General features: G+C 41.2%; 2 protein-coding genes across 5 annotated transcripts in view; both read left to right on the plus strand.

Annotated features, from left to right (window-relative positions):
* The first annotated feature begins 1,147 nt into the window (after positions 1–1,147).
* On the plus strand, positions 1,148–6,113 carry LOC128875594 (eukaryotic translation initiation factor 3 subunit A-like). Of its 3 annotated transcripts, none has more exons than XM_054121300.1 (5): positions 1,148–2,229; positions 3,673–4,048; positions 4,528–4,771; positions 5,564–5,696; positions 5,803–6,113. In XM_054121300.1, exons 1-5 carry the CDS (start codon positions 1,942–1,944, stop codon positions 5,929–5,931), a joined length of 1,170 nt encoding a protein of 389 aa, XP_053977275.1. In that variant the 5' UTR covers positions 1,148–1,941; the 3' UTR covers positions 5,932–6,113. The 3 variants fall into 3 exon arrangements, with proteins under 3 accessions (XP_053977275.1, XP_053977273.1, XP_053977274.1); XM_054121298.1 differs by lacking the exon at positions 1,148–2,229 and adding an exon at positions 2,794–3,204; XM_054121299.1 differs by lacking the exon at positions 1,148–2,229 and adding an exon at positions 2,794–3,204 and having other exon boundaries at positions 4,531–4,771.
* A 1,071-nt stretch (positions 6,114–7,184) lies between these two features.
* The window catches only part of LOC128875597 (syndecan), a 166,766-nt gene continuing 158,837 nt past the window's right edge, over positions 7,185–15,113 (plus strand). The window contains exon 1 of one of the 2 annotated variants that reach the window (XM_054121306.1): positions 7,185–8,390. In XM_054121306.1, the coding sequence (XP_053977281.1) occupies positions 8,319–8,390 (72 nt within the window). In that variant the 5' untranslated portion in view covers positions 7,185–8,318. The remainder of the gene's footprint in view (positions 8,391–15,113) is intronic. The other variant, XM_054121305.1, reaches the window with a different exon arrangement.

Raw genomic sequence — 15,113 nt, forward strand, 5'->3', positions numbered from 1 at the left:
CTGTTGTATATATATATATATATATATATATATATATATATATGTCTCCTTTTCGGACATATTTCGGGATTGTGCAGCTACAGCAATGGTGCGGAATAATTTTTGTTACTGTGGGGAAGCCATTAGGGGCTGTATGTTTGATTGTACCTACTGTGAGGTCTCTGGTACGATGTAACAAGGATGTAATGCATACTGATGTGGATTGGAACGTCTTTGAAAGCATTTAAAGTCCCGGTCCCGACCGAGTTGCTTATTTCGAGACAGTACTTCGATAAAGTATCAATGTGTTATCAATACAGTAATTTCAGTTATAAACACCTGCGAATATGAATAAATAAATAGTGAAAATAAATGCAATAGTGAAAAATATATACCTATAAAGAGTAAAAACCTTCCCTTCTCTCTATTATCAAACATTAATAACCAACAATTTCGCGCTAACCCAGACCTAAAAATATACATCGATAAATCCGATTGTCTATCAAATAACAAATGAATGTTCGGACGAATATTTCTCAACACATTTGTCCCATTTTCTCGCTGAAAATCGTTTTTCATGGCTCGAACGTCGCAGTCCATTTTCCCGCGCGCACCGAATTCCCTGCGCGAGGAAGTCGCGCAGTGGAGGCGTCGTGGATTAAGCCAGAAATAGCTGGGATGGAGGGGAGGCCGGAATTGCAATAAAACGAGCGAAATATTGGAATCGGCGCAATATGATTCCACGACGGATCGCGGAATGAAACGAAACAATGTTTGCGTTGCGCGGAACGTTGAACGTCCCTCTCTCTTTAGCGCCCTTTCTTACCCTCCCCACCATCGGTCTGTCCTCCTCCCGCCTACAGCTACTCTCGCCCCGGCTGGGAATCGAGGATTTGTTAATATCGAGCGCCTAGCTAGTACCGTGCCAAAATGGCCGACGTTTAGTCGTTCCTTAGTTCGGGTTTAACTGAACGACGCGACGCTGGGTGCACGCGACGCGTGGTATACGAAACGAGCCGTAGAATATCGACGCGAGAAGGAAACGAACGCCTCGAAATCGGTTATATCGATTCTCGTCCCTCTGAATAGAGCCACCGCTCAAAGTTCCTAGAGATTTAGAACATAAATCGATGGTACAACTCCGATATAGGATACCATTCTATCGAGCAGTAAACGACGAATAAATATTTTTTCGCGACCTCTTCTCTATTAAATCCTTCATTCTAAATCGTTGATTTTGTTCTACTCTTCGACCTTCAAATTTTTATTTCGCGAGGAATGGCTGAACAGTTCTCTAAGCCGGAGACCAGGTAGGCCTGAATTTTGTGACCGCGGTAATCAGCCAGGATCGTTCGAGTAGTGGCCGATTTTTCGCTTCGAATAAGTTCGACGGTTGAATTAGTCGAGACGACCCAAGATTCAAACAATGAAGCTCGTCGATTCCCAGCAGTGCCGGGTCACGAGGAACGACGCCAGCTGACGCGTACTTTTCGGTCACGTTGTATGCACGACGCTGGTTAAACAGCTGACTATTTTAAACCAGCGATTAAACAAGTAAACGAGAGACGGATAAACATCAGCTAATCGACGCGAAGAAACGACACGCGTCCGACGATCGCGGTAATTAACCCAGATACTAACGATAATTCACCGAGATTTAACCATTCTCTGTAAATCCACTCGAGTCAAGTATCTATCGCACGCATAACGTCAAATTCTGCGCACGAGGAACGGCACACGTTTCCTTGTAAACGCGTAAAAGTTTCCTGAAACTGCGGCAACGTTCAGTTTATACCCAGCATCGCGTATTTAGAGATGAGACTATGTTCTCTCGAAGAGACTATAGCAACGTCTGGGTCGCGACGAAATTGATCGATATCGGTGGATCGTAATCCCGGGTGATTACGATTGTTGCGAGTGAATTAGCAAGAGCGAATTAAGAGCAAAGGTGGTGAAAGGAGGATGTCAGCAAACGCGACGACGGTGCTGCTGAAGAAGAGGGAGAGGACGCAGAACTGGGTCCCGGAGGAAAAGAACGCTTTGTTCTCGTTGATCAAGACGCACATGGCAGCGATCGAGAACAAGAAGATCGACGCTGCTGCATCGGCTATGAAGACGCTAGCCTGGCAGCAGATCTACACCGCGTTCCGTGGCAGATTCTCCACGGACAGGGACATCACCAGAATGAGAGAGCAGTGGAGGAGGATGAAGGCTCAGGCCAGGATGGAGATGTACACGTTCGCAGAGAAGGTGATGGATAGACTGTTTATGTTCCATTTGTGGCAATTAGAAATACGGGGATTTCAGAAATTCAAAAATATATAACAATGATGAAATGCGCGTTGGACTGTTCATAAGAGACTTTCGTTCAAATTTCGCTTCTTTAACTGTACCTATAGAAACACGAGTTTGCATAAACATCCACGGTGTAGCGATGGCCAGGCTAGCTTACCGTTGATCGATTTTTAATTTCGAAAAAGTTTTTCGCAAGAGATCGGTGTTTATTTGTGCGGTAAAATCTGAACGAACCTTTTAGTCAACCTAATAGGTTAAGAGTAGAGACGATGATGATTTGAAAGTAGTTCCTCTGCGTTTTTTTTTTACGGTACAATTGCAAGTATATATTTTATTTATATTCACGAGATGTCCCTTTTCGCCTTGCGCCTCGATCCTCTTTTAACTAGGCACCGTTCAGGTCCGTCGTCGATGCTTCCCTTGGCCAATCGAGAGTGGGGTTTCCAATGCGCAGGCGTGATCTGCGCAACGATTGTGCGCAGCATCTCCCTCTATTTGGCATTCCGTGTCTTGAGCGTACCACGTACGTTCGCAATGGCCTCTTCCCAAGAAGATCAGCCATCCACGTCCAAATGTGCCAAGAAACCTCGGGCATTCCAAAGCCAGGCGAGGGAAATCGTGTTCAGTGTCCACAGCTTTCTCAGTGAGCAGAAAAGACGGTACAATTTGGAATACAACATTACCAGATCGGTAGCAGAGGCCACGGGCGTGTCGAAGGCGACCGTGGAGAGGATTGTCAAAGCGGGAAGAATATCGTCCGCGAATGGAGAAACCCAGCCAAGCTTCGCGACACCCAAGAAGAAACATGGCGGCCAGGATAGAGTTGTAGGGGGCAATTTGAGGAAACGAAACAGGCAACGAATAAACCAAGGATGTTCCGATGAGAAGCAAGAAGACGGCCAGTGGCACTTGGACGACTTTAGAACGGATGTAATGAGAAAACACGTCCATGAAATATTCGATTTGATATTGGTGCCAATTTTCGTTATCCCTGCTCACCCATCCTCGTCTCCACAGCGCCACCTACAGACCTCACTCTCGCTTGGCTACAAGGCACAGAGAGCTGCAAAGAATGGCCCTGATGGGGGATGATATATTCTCTCTCTTACAGGTCCTAATGCTCCGTACCACTGAGATTAGACAAGTATTTAATCAAGGAAGCGATCTCGAATAAAATTTTTCTATGACAGTCGAATAAAATCTTCTATCCTCTGTCACGGTCGGTACTCGAGCACTCGAAATACGTTCTCGAGATAATGCCATCCAGTTGTGCCATTCGAAATTTGTAAAAAAAAAAAAAATTGCGAATTCCACCCAGGGCCATTCTCTTTGGTTCATGAGTATACCTGTATTAACGAGATTTTCGCGGTGAACAGAATAAATAAGATCACCTGTTAGTTGAAGAATCTGGGCCCCGAGGAAGCAGCCAAGTGTCGTCCATCGAACCTCTCGATAGACGTATGGAGATTGATGGAGAAGGCGAAGAAGAGCGACGGTGACGGCGATCGTTCGGACGAGAACAGTCAGGAAGGTAGCGAGAGTTCTGTGAGTCTGCAGGCCATCCTGGACAAACTGCCTACCTCCACGCCGGATGCGTTGGTCGACGAAATCAAAGCCGAGCCAGAAAGCGACGATTCTCACACGGAAGAGGAGAGTAGTCAGGGGAAGCCCCTCAGAGAGAGAAAAAGGCCGCGAGTTTCTGAGAACGAGCCAATAGACCTCGCTGAACAAAGGCCACGTGCTGATAATGCCAATCCTCGTCGCCTTGATAATGGTACTCTGATTTTTAATCTAAACGAATTATTAAATCTTAGGGACATGTAATTGAGAAAGTTTAGAATTGTGCAAAAGAATGTTGAAAAATTTGCGTTTTATATATGTCGCCTCTCCCATGTGATATCTACATCCGGCCCTGGTCTGAACAGACGTACTTTATTTTATACTAACGATAAAGGAAAAGTAATAAAATAGATTTTAAGTAGAACGAAAATTCTACAAAGTAAACCTCATTTGTTCAGAGTATATTATTTTGATTATAACAAGCAACATCCTAGTGGATAACATTTTCCCCTAACAAAGTCCTTAAAAATGCTAAATTCGTTAAAATCAGTTATGACGAGAAAATTAAAATATCTATGAATCGATAAAGTATAAAAATAATATTCTATATGGCTCTACTAACAAAAGTAATAATGTCACAACCATACGAAATATTATTTTTAATCTATACGTAATTAAATCCATTTTTCTAAGTAGGAGAGAGTAGGTCCTCGTCCACTTCGAAGGACAAAATTGACCAGATTAGCAACCAAGAAGAGGCCATTCGAAGAACGACGTGGACGTTGGAGGTGGCTCAAAAGGAACACGATTTGAAACTAAAGATACTGAACATTGATCTGGAACGCGCCGAATTGGAGAAACAAACCGCCATCAACGAACTGAAAACCTCGGAGATTAAAAGGCAGTTGATTGAAAGCGAAGCTGCTGAATATTACGGGTTGGTACACTCCTATTTCTTCAATTTTTTCAATTATTGCATCGAAAATCGTAGCAGAAATTTAGATTTCCTTTATTCGTGATAAGAATTAAATTAACGTTGCCGCCAGTAAAGCGCCGTGACGGTCATTTCGCCAAGTTCCTTCTGGAGAGGGCCATATGACGACCTCTCCTACTAATAGTAGTATATGGTTTCCATTGGAATCGACAGTACTTGCTGCACTTTAAAATATCGCCGACAAGAACAATGCAACGAGTTATTGTTACAATTTCCCGCAATATGGCTTCATTAAGGTATTAGAGAATATCTGTCACGACATATATTCGTCCAATTTTTCTTTATGCTAACGTTTAATTCGACCCCGGCGTTTTACGCACTTGGCACAAAGTACAATTCAGAGAGACGTATCTTGAATTCCGATTTGCTCCTATTTTTTTATTATAACGTAGGAAATAAACGACTTGCGTTTTATTCGAGTTCCCTCAGTGAATTTTAGTAAATCCATGACTTATTATTGAATTACTTCTGTATGAACCAAAATTATGTAACACTCGTGAATCTTGGTATTAGCCAAAAGTATTTATATATTAACCCTGTTTTCGATTTCTGACTAATTTTAATGTTAGCAACCAAAGCTAGGAATACTTTGCATTAAATTGGTTAACTACACGGTGCATCGATGATATAAGCGGACACTGGGTATTTTTAACTACTACTGCTGCGCCACAGTCTTTTTTTTTTGGCAGCATAAAACATTAGAAGTTTCTAATTCAAAGAAACTGTTGATTGCAGCCAAGCAAGAATGTCTGGAGAACGTGGATCGGGTGCTGGTAAAGGTGGTGGTGGCGGTGGAAGCATTCGCGAAGCTGGAGGATCTTTTGGTAAAATGGAGGCTGCCCACGAAGATCAGTATTTTTATAATTTGGTTAGTTGCATTCATTTGGTACTATATGAATAATGAATTATGATTTATTTTTTATATTTCCTCACTGATTATTTGTAAAAATTTATAACAAAGGTTTTTCTTGTAGCAAAAGGAGCAATTCCAGAAGCTTAAGGAAGATCTACACGACGAGATCTCCTTCCATGAGGAACAGATCAAGCGTCACCAAGAAGCTATAAACCGTCACAAACAGAGAATCACCAACATGACAGAATGAAATGCTTACGGTGGCGCGATATTCCTAACTTTTAAGAAGTGTGATGTTGCCCTTTACGATATCATTATGCATTGCAGATAGTAACGATGGTAGAATCATCATGTCTGTACTTTTCTTCTTCTTTTGTTACAAAATGTTAATATAGAATAAAATACATTGATTTTAATACATCATAAAAAGAAGCAGCTACTTATTATCTTGTAGTTAGAAATACCGAATCTTACTTTGTTATACATAATGCACACGATATACGAAGTAGAAATCGATTATTTCGACTACTTTCCGATTACATCTGTATTCAGATGTTTTAATGTTGATGACAGAAAAGCAAAATTTCTGTCAAATTGAACCTTTGCGATTTTCCCATTTAATAAACATGTTTCGATACATTTTACGAACTTTATCGTGCGAATCTGGTAGGTGAGTATAATTTACGAATTCATTACTACTTACGATTATTTCTTTTAAGGGTTATGTTAACTTTTTAGAATACATATATACCTTTCTTTTTTAATTCTTTAGTTCTAGATATTTTAAAAGAAGAAGCAGTGATTCAAGTGACAATAAAACATCAAATGATAATGTAGCCTTTGAAGCTGAACTTTATTACAAACAGGTAATGTATTGTATGATTAACGAAGCTTGTTGGATTAGTGGATATGAAAAATTGATTAACGTACTCTTCAGGACAAACAATTGCTAGAAATGGTAAAGCAAAAAATGCAGGAAGAGGTGAAGTGCATGCAAAACGAAGTTACAGCAATGCAGAACAAAATTGAAGAATATAATCGCAACATAAACGAGAACCTTCGATTTTTAAAAGGTCTCGACAAAGACTTATCGGCTAGCGATAAAAAGTGATCGTGTCATCGTACGCAATTATAATGTATTCGTTTTTTCACGACTATCTCCGGTTTCTTTCCTGTGACATAATTTTAAAATCGAGACTCAATGATACTTGTTAATTTTAAAAGTAGATATTATAGAATCATCAAAGTTACAAGCAAATAAAGAAAGTAATTTGGTTTTCTAAGATAATAAGTAATTATGTCATAAATATGAGAAATCGAAATGGCGCCAAAAGCACGAGTTGGCGCAAAACGGTTCTAAAATGGCGGCATGCGAGGGTAACTTTACGAACAGTGGTTTCATAATTAACGCATCGAATAGAAATTTTATTAAATAGAACTTTCTATTTGTCGAAAGTGAGGTTTCTTTCATGAGTACTATTCACAAAACGTTTGCGTTTTACGAAGAATATTTAGTTTTCCAGATACGTACAATTCTCTTTTTACATGATAGTGAAATACAGACATTCGTTCGTAACTTTATCAAGCAATGCATAGAAATTTTTTGCATGATTTATTGGAATCTTTCAACAAATTATTTATTTTGCCACAATGTGCACTTTCATACGATATCCTTCGATACCTACGTACTACTTGAAAAGAGAATCGAGTGCACAGCAGTAAATAAGTATTAGTTTATCGTTGACATATCTATGGTACTCCAATAGTCGCCGAACATCCTTGCGAACATCGTAGTAGTCCTCGATAACCACTGGAAACCCTCGCCAAACTGTTTCACCGAACGAATTCTGCCTTTCGATATTGTCCATTGCGTTGCAGCTCAGTTTGAATGGACGAACGCGGTTATACAGGGTGTCCCAAAAATGTTGTAACACCTTGAAAGGGATGGTTCAGGAGGTGATTTCAAACAACTTTTTCCTTAGCGAAAATGTTGTCAGAGGTTTCGTTGAAGAGATATTAACGGAAAACACTGACCAATCAGAGCGCGAGGATGCCGGTTGAGCGTAGGCTACGCGATAGGCGGCCGCGCTCATTGGCTACCGCGAGCGCTCCATCGGCATCCTCGCGCTCCGAATGGTCAGTGTTTTTCGTTAATATCTCTTCAACGAAACCTCTGACGACATTTTCGCTAAGGAAAAAGTTGTTTGAAATCACCTCCTGAACCATCCCTTTCAAGGTGTTACAACATTTTTGGGACACCCTGTATTTTACGACTTCTATGTTTTCCAGCACGGGAAAAGCGCGGGTGAAGTACGATGCACGAACTGGATTCAAAACTCTCGCGCAGCGTCGAAAGATTTGCTCGAAGTGGTTGTCGGCATGGCCGCCAGTCGTCGCGCGCAACAGTTTCAAGATGGCGGCGGTCGAGCGACGAGAGCGGCCGATCGTCGCGCCCTCAGTGTCTCGCGGTTCATCGATCAGTGTGGTGTGTTTCGCGTTGTTGCTCCGGTGGATTTTTTTGGTGGTTTGTTCCTGCCTCTGGGACGTACGCGTTCTTTTTCGTTTGGGTTTCCTGGAGTCGACGCGGTGATCGAAGCAGTGGGCTCTTGAACGGGCCCAACGGAAACCGGAGAAAAGATGCAACCGAGGATATATTGGATTCTGATCAGCACGGCCGTCATTCTCGCGGGATGCAACGCCGCTACCGAGGTGAGCGCACGATTCCTTTCGTAAAAGCCTCGCTTCTCTCTCCTGTCACCGATTCAACGATCGCTCGATCACCTTTCCAATCTTTCCTCGCGTTCTCGTTCTCGTGCACGAGTCCAATCCGAGCGAGATCCGCTCTCGGCACTCGTCGATCGCGCGTTCGATAAAATCGCAAATTTTTGTTTACGCGTTCCACTGAAAACGAAGCGAGTTTTGCAATTGTTCGAGAATCAACATTTTTCTCCTCGAGAAATAATTTACTTCGTACGAGTTAAATACAGTGGACCCGACAGACGCGCGTTCCATGATATTTCATACAGGTTACCGGGAACCGTCGCTTGTTTAGAGTGCACTTTTCGAAACGTTCCACTCACGGTGATTTCGCGTGGCGAAGTTATCGCGCGATTGCATCGCGTTCCCGCACGTATTCCCGACTTCGGAACGAGTTCGAATCCTAAACAGTCGCGCGAAACGCGATCTGTTCGCGTTGTTTACGCTTCGCTGCGAATAGCACGAATTTGTTTACCCGATCCAGCACGGAGTTCGGGGTTGGGGTGATCGATTCCGAATCGATTTTGTTTTAGAAAATCGATCCTCTCGACCTACTTCGTCCGAACTTTTTCCTTCGAGTCGAGAAGTATTCCTCACGTGACTCGAGTTATTTCGAGTTTCACAAATGTAATTGAATTATACACGCGGGACTTTAAATAATTAAAATATAAATTCCGTTTAAAGGACTCGTTAGTACCAAACTAGTACAACAGGTACGAAGAGGTTAAGGCGATTTATCGTTAGATTAAAGTCACAATTTTTAATAAATGCATTATTTGTAGAAATTAGTTCTGCGCCTTTGTATTCATACATTTGTAAATTTAGTTTGCGTAGGATTATTTACAAGTAATTTTGTTTTTCTGTTAGTACCAAACTAGTACAACAGGTACGAAGATGTTAAGGCGATTATCGTTAGATTAAAGTCACAATTTTTAATAAATTCATTATTTGTAGAAATTCATTCCGTGCCTTTGTATTCGTACACTTATAACTTTACTTTACGTAGGATTATTTACAAGTAATTTTGTTTTTGCAACTGTATGGTACTCTCTTAGTACGCGGAACTGTGAGACGATCAAAATTTCTGCGTTTTCATTACACGTAATTAAGAGCTTCCTTCATAAGCAGGTAGTAGCAGAATTAATTTCTACGCCTAATAATTACAATTTTTACACCGAATAGAGCCCAAACGAAACTCTCGTTACTCGTACTGTTAATTATTGGTTCCGTGCGCTGTCTTGGAAGCATTCTTACCTGCGGTCGTAATTGCGCGACACGTGGTAAATCATAGTGAATTACTAGGTCGATTCGCGTGAAACGGCTTGCTCTTTTTCAATCGAGTCCTAATAGCGTGCAATTTATCGAAATCTTCGTCTGTTTCGCCACCCAATGCGGTTTGTTTCATTCATTTTTCCACACGAACACACCTATCGGATTATTTTGCCACATATTTGTTGCAACGATCGTCATCCGCGGTTTTAAGAGACCGTACGACCCTCGAACTCTTGTTATCTTTTCCTGGCGAAACGACGGTTTCGGTTTACGTTTTCCCTGTTGTTCTTCGCGCAGCTATTGTCCTCGTTGTTTCCGATTGTCGTATAAAATCTATTTTTCATACCCACGGTTTATTTAATGCGCGAATTCCGCTCGTTTCTCGGAAGTAATTAAGTAGTCGCCCGTGTTTGTTCGAGAGGTTGGCGAGGTGAAATTTGAGAAACACCGGCTCAACATTTATTTGTCGAAAGTTTTCTTCGGCCTTGTTCTTGGCTCGGTCCCAATGAAATTAAAACACGCGAGTAGTTTTAAATAAATTTTTTTACGTTGCTTCGTAACACGACAATAACGAGCTAAACGTTGCCAACAATGTTACACGGAAGACTAATCGAGGATGTAATTATTCACAATTAACATTATAATGGAAAGCACGCGATATCGAGTTGTTTAAGTTTGCCGGTGTTTTATCTCGCGATTATTGTTCTGCTACAAGTAGGTTAAATGCTCTGTTACGTTCACGCACTTATATAAATTACAATTTCGCTCTTTTCACGAGCAGCAATTTCATATTTACCATCGATCGGCGCAATTTTGCGAAATTCAATTTTCAGAGAAACATTTTCGCGTGTGTGTGGTAACATAGTAGCGGCTGATGCTTTCTTGGAAGGTTCCGAGCATTCTTACCCGCCATAATTGCACGAAACGTTAAATCATCGGGAATTATACGTCTGTACCGTGCGTGATACGAATATATTACTTCGAACACTGCAAACTTATCATGGGAACACTTCTTAACAATAGTTTTTTACTAAAATGGCTAGCATTAGCTCCTAATACTCTAGGATTTCTTTTCTACTCGTTGGCTCCTTGAGTTTCCAAACACTCGTTCGAATTCCCCTTTCCCTCCTCCTAGCGACGGAACGAAAACTCTCCTACTCGTCGAGTGCGCTTTGTTTTCTTTTTTTTCTACGTTGGACCGTTGCATTCGACATTGGAACACATGGCGATGCTGAAAGTACATTTAGAAATAGAAACAAGTCTCGATGGAAAAATATTCCAACTTTTGTCTTCAACTCCCCGAGTCCTCGACCGTATATTCTTTATTTTATTTTATTTTCTGACGTTTATTTTATACTTTTCATACAGTAATTTTTTCTATTAGTGTACTGGTGTAGATTGTAATTGTGTGCCTTTATATTTATTTGCCTTCTAGATTATAAAGGAACAGAATTAATTTCTACACCTAACACGCATCATGTTTGGAGAATTACTATCTACATATATTCTTAATTCTATTTTATTTTCTGACGCTTATTTTATACTTTTCATACAGTAATTTTTTCTATTAGTGTACTAGTGTGGATTGTAATCGTGTGCCTTTATATTTATTTGCCTTCTAGATCATGCAGGAACAGAATTCATTTCTACACCTAATACGCATCATGTTTGAAGAATTACTACCTACAACCCTAATCAATGTTGATCGCATTTATTAACCATTGCGCTCGAGGCATTTTTCTATAGAATCAGATCCAGTCCATTTCTATAATAAATTTCTGTGAAACCAGAAACACTACTTCGAAGAAAAGCACCTACGAACGTTCATGACTCGATGTATTATTATTTCAATTACTGTTAGGTAGACTGGAAAGTAATGTCGTTTTTGCAATTTTAAATCCTTGTTTATCACTCAACAACTCGTTGATTTTTATCGGTCATTGAAAATTTTCACACTAGGTGGCTGTTGATAACGAGGGCGATTACATAATTGCTTAAAGATCGAAATTTATCAAAAATTTGTTTGAATTTAGTGTAAAAGAAACGACATTACTTTCCGGTCTACCTAATAATTAGTTGTATTCCGATGTAAGTGAATTTGAAATTGTACGTTGGCAAAATCGCTTTTGAATTACATATGTCGCCCTAGAGGCGCCACCCGAGCGCCAAAGGGTTAATGGCAAGTTTTCACAATTCGTCTGAGCTTGTCTTTCAAGTTCCACCCCGAATTCCTTGTTTCGCCCGTGGAGGTTAAATCCCGTAAATTTAAAGTAAACAAATCACTGGCCCCCGTAAACACTTGCGAGCAATTTGGACGCGCGTTCCTGTCGAAGAGTTGACGAACAAGGGAAACCGAAACACACTCGTCGACCAAGTATTTATCAACAATCGAAAACCATCGAACAGGCTAACGGGCCGCGAGTATATACATACACATCGATCGAATCTGGAATTTTTCTGCATCGAGGCCAACGTTCTCGAGAACTCTATTAACTTTTAGACCAGTGTTTCTCAAACTTGTGAAAAACCCGTGGATTCGATCAGCGTCCTGCCAATCACTGCGGATAGAATGTTAAATTGAAAAGGAGAAAGGAATTCAAAAAATGATTCGTCGGTTGTATCTTCTAGGAAAAATTCAAATTCGGGAAGTCGTGATTCAGGAAGGAACGTTGTTATCTGATAGATGGAACGTTTAAAGCGGAATGTTTAACGCGTTGGCTGCCGAACCGATTCATCCGACGATGTCTGCAGGCCTAAAATTTTGTCTCGTAAACGATAACAGACCTTCGAATCTAACATTTGTCGTATTACTTATTTTTGTATTCTCATAAAAATGTACGAATTCTATCCCAATTCGATTTCGTCAACGTTTAACTTTTAAAATGAATTGTCGAAGTTCCTTAGCGAAAAGCTCTGTCACCCATATATGGGTGACGTGGCGGCCAACGTGTTAAAACGGTACTAAATTTCGAAAATAAATGGAGAACGCGATTCCTTTCGCGTCCTTCGCGGTTGGCAAGACGCCCCCTAGTTTCGAAAGCGGCGTATCGAGCGTAGCCTCAATTTATACAAATGACTGCTCGGCGAACCGAGAAAAAATCGAAGGACTTATCGGAAATCGCGCAATTCCGCTCCATAATGCATTGTTACATCGTAGAAGCTGACGCGCAACACGGCAATACCCTTTAAGTAACACCGTACACGTAGCGTTACGTAAATAGTGAGCATTATTAATTCCAACTAATCGTGCCCCGCTCCACGCACAAAGGCAAAGGTTCGAAGCGAAAGTTGTTCGTTCGTTGTTCCCGCGCGATAATTAACTGAGATGAATTCATAACAAACATAGTTATCTAGTCTGTATGAGCATACTACTGTTTCGTGGATAGGAAATCTCGTAAACGATTCTGCTCTTGTTCCAGGCCGTTGTATATAATAATCCATAAAATGTTGGGTGCAGAAATTAACGTGGCTTTATATTCGACCATTTACAACAGTAATAGTTACTTTTGTTACATCGATCTTATAGAGGTGAATAATCCAAGTCTCAATTTGATGGCCATTAGAATATATCTATACATATTTATTAGCCAACACAATTTTGCTAGTTATTGTTCTTCTAACAGATTACAAGTTCGTAATTATAGTTGACAATTATAATAATTAAGCACGACGATAAACAATATCTTGTGGCTGTTGAAGTCCGTATAAATGGTACGATGCTCGTGAGATTGAGATTTAGGTTACGTGTCTAAATACAAAATTAGTCTTTAAACTCTTTTTTAGCATAAATACAGCGTTGAATCTCTGCAACAAATTTTTTTTTTTTTTTTTTTTTTTCGGTAATTCCAATTATGTACAGAAACGTGTACAAGATTCCAAATAATTTCGTTGAACCGTCCATAATGAATTCGGTTCGTAACGAATTCGGGATGAAAGCCTTATTTTGATCGTTTTACTTGAGCCTGCCCCCTTAATGAATCATTCCCGGAGCGCCGATCGAGTGTCCCGTGCATTATTAAACAACCAACGGAGTCGAGACACGCGACGCGACGGTAAGGGCCGCTTGATCGATGATCGAGTGTAATTAGAGTATTGTGGGATTCCATCGGGGCCGAGAGCGTGACGACAAGAAGCCCTAAAAAGCCCTTGTTTCCCATCCGTGGAGCCTATTGTCCTTGCGTTCGTATTGTCCTGTCGCGTCGGTATTCCGCGAAGGTACGCAGAAATCGGCCGTGCCAAAAGAGGGCTGCCAACGTGGAGGGGGGGGGGGGGGAATTGCACAGCTCCCAAGACAGAGGTGCCCAAACTTTAACCCTTGCCTCAAACTATACAATAGTTTACATAGACACAAAATCGCGTAGAATCAGTAGAAAGATTCAAATGACTAAATCTAGGAAACGTCCACGAAACAATTTCTATGAAATAAATACGCGATATCGTTTCGATAACGGTACGTTTCATTTTTCCATCGTTACTAAATAAATATTTCACTGTGTACAGTCGTCGAGTTGAATTTGATAAGACGGTAAATCGCGTTCTGTTATTTTACCAAACGTTCTAATCGAAACGAAACGAAAACGTTATTTTATTTCATCTCGTTCGGTTTACGGAAAATATTGCTTTATTCGGTACGAAGGGAGACACGCTCTATTTTAGTTTGCCCCGCGGGAAAATATTATTTTACCTTGATCGAACTGCGGCCGATACTATTTTCCCGTGTTTGGCCCAGTAACGAAAAAGGTTGCGCACCGCTGCCCTAAGAATTCTCTCAAAGGCTAGGGACACAATGACCTCGTTCCTTTCTGGCGGCACGATCTGCGAAATTCACCGCATGACTCGCGTTTTGTTGTTGGAAAACAGCCCGCAGGCTGGCCTGCGGGGCTCGCCGGGGCAATGGGCATAACGTGGCTCGTTAAACCCTGTGAAAGCCACATGGTAGCGTTTGTAGTTGTACGGACCCCCTCCCTCCACCCCACCCCACCCCCAGGAGTCATCCCTCGTAAGTCGCGATACTTCTGGATTCCTGGAAAACATGTTAACCGCTCTGTAACAGCTTCGGTGTCGTCAGTTTTTACCCTAGAGATGGACAGAACCCTATAGGCTTCGAATAAATCTGAAGTTTGCCGATGTGTTTGTCTCGTTTCTTTCTTTGGAAAATGTTCAAAAGATGAAACGAGACAAACATATCGGCAAATTTCAGATTTATTCGAGACCTAGGGTTCTGCCCATCAGTGCTCGGAGATCGAACTCAACGACCTCTCAAGACGTATACCTCCCAGTGGTGAGGCTAGTTTCTGTGCATTTATCGTAGACAAACTTGTGCAGTTATGGAGACATTACTCTAAAGGGTTAACAGAAAATCGACTACTTTTCTTCAAATAAAATTCCCCCGCTTTCCTTGGA

Source organism: Hylaeus volcanicus, chromosome 4 (assembly GCF_026283585.1).
Source record: "Hylaeus volcanicus isolate JK05 chromosome 4, UHH_iyHylVolc1.0_haploid, whole genome shotgun sequence".
In the NCBI taxonomy this organism is placed as follows: domain Eukaryota; kingdom Metazoa; phylum Arthropoda; class Insecta; order Hymenoptera; family Colletidae; genus Hylaeus; species Hylaeus volcanicus.

Excerpts from the sequence above, each read along its gene's own strand:
- LOC128875594 (XM_054121298.1), top strand. The coding sequence starts at position 2,809 with ATGGCCTCTTCCCAAGAAGATCAGCCATCCACGTCCAAATGTGCCAAG. Across the intron at positions 4,049-4,527 it reads TCCTCGTCGCCTTGATAATG|TAGGAGAGAGTAGGTCCTCG; the intron begins GTACTCTGATTT and ends CATTTTTCTAAG. Across the intron at positions 4,772-5,563 it reads GAAGCTGCTGAATATTACGG|CCAAGCAAGAATGTCTGGAG; the intron begins GTTGGTACACTC and ends TGTTGATTGCAG.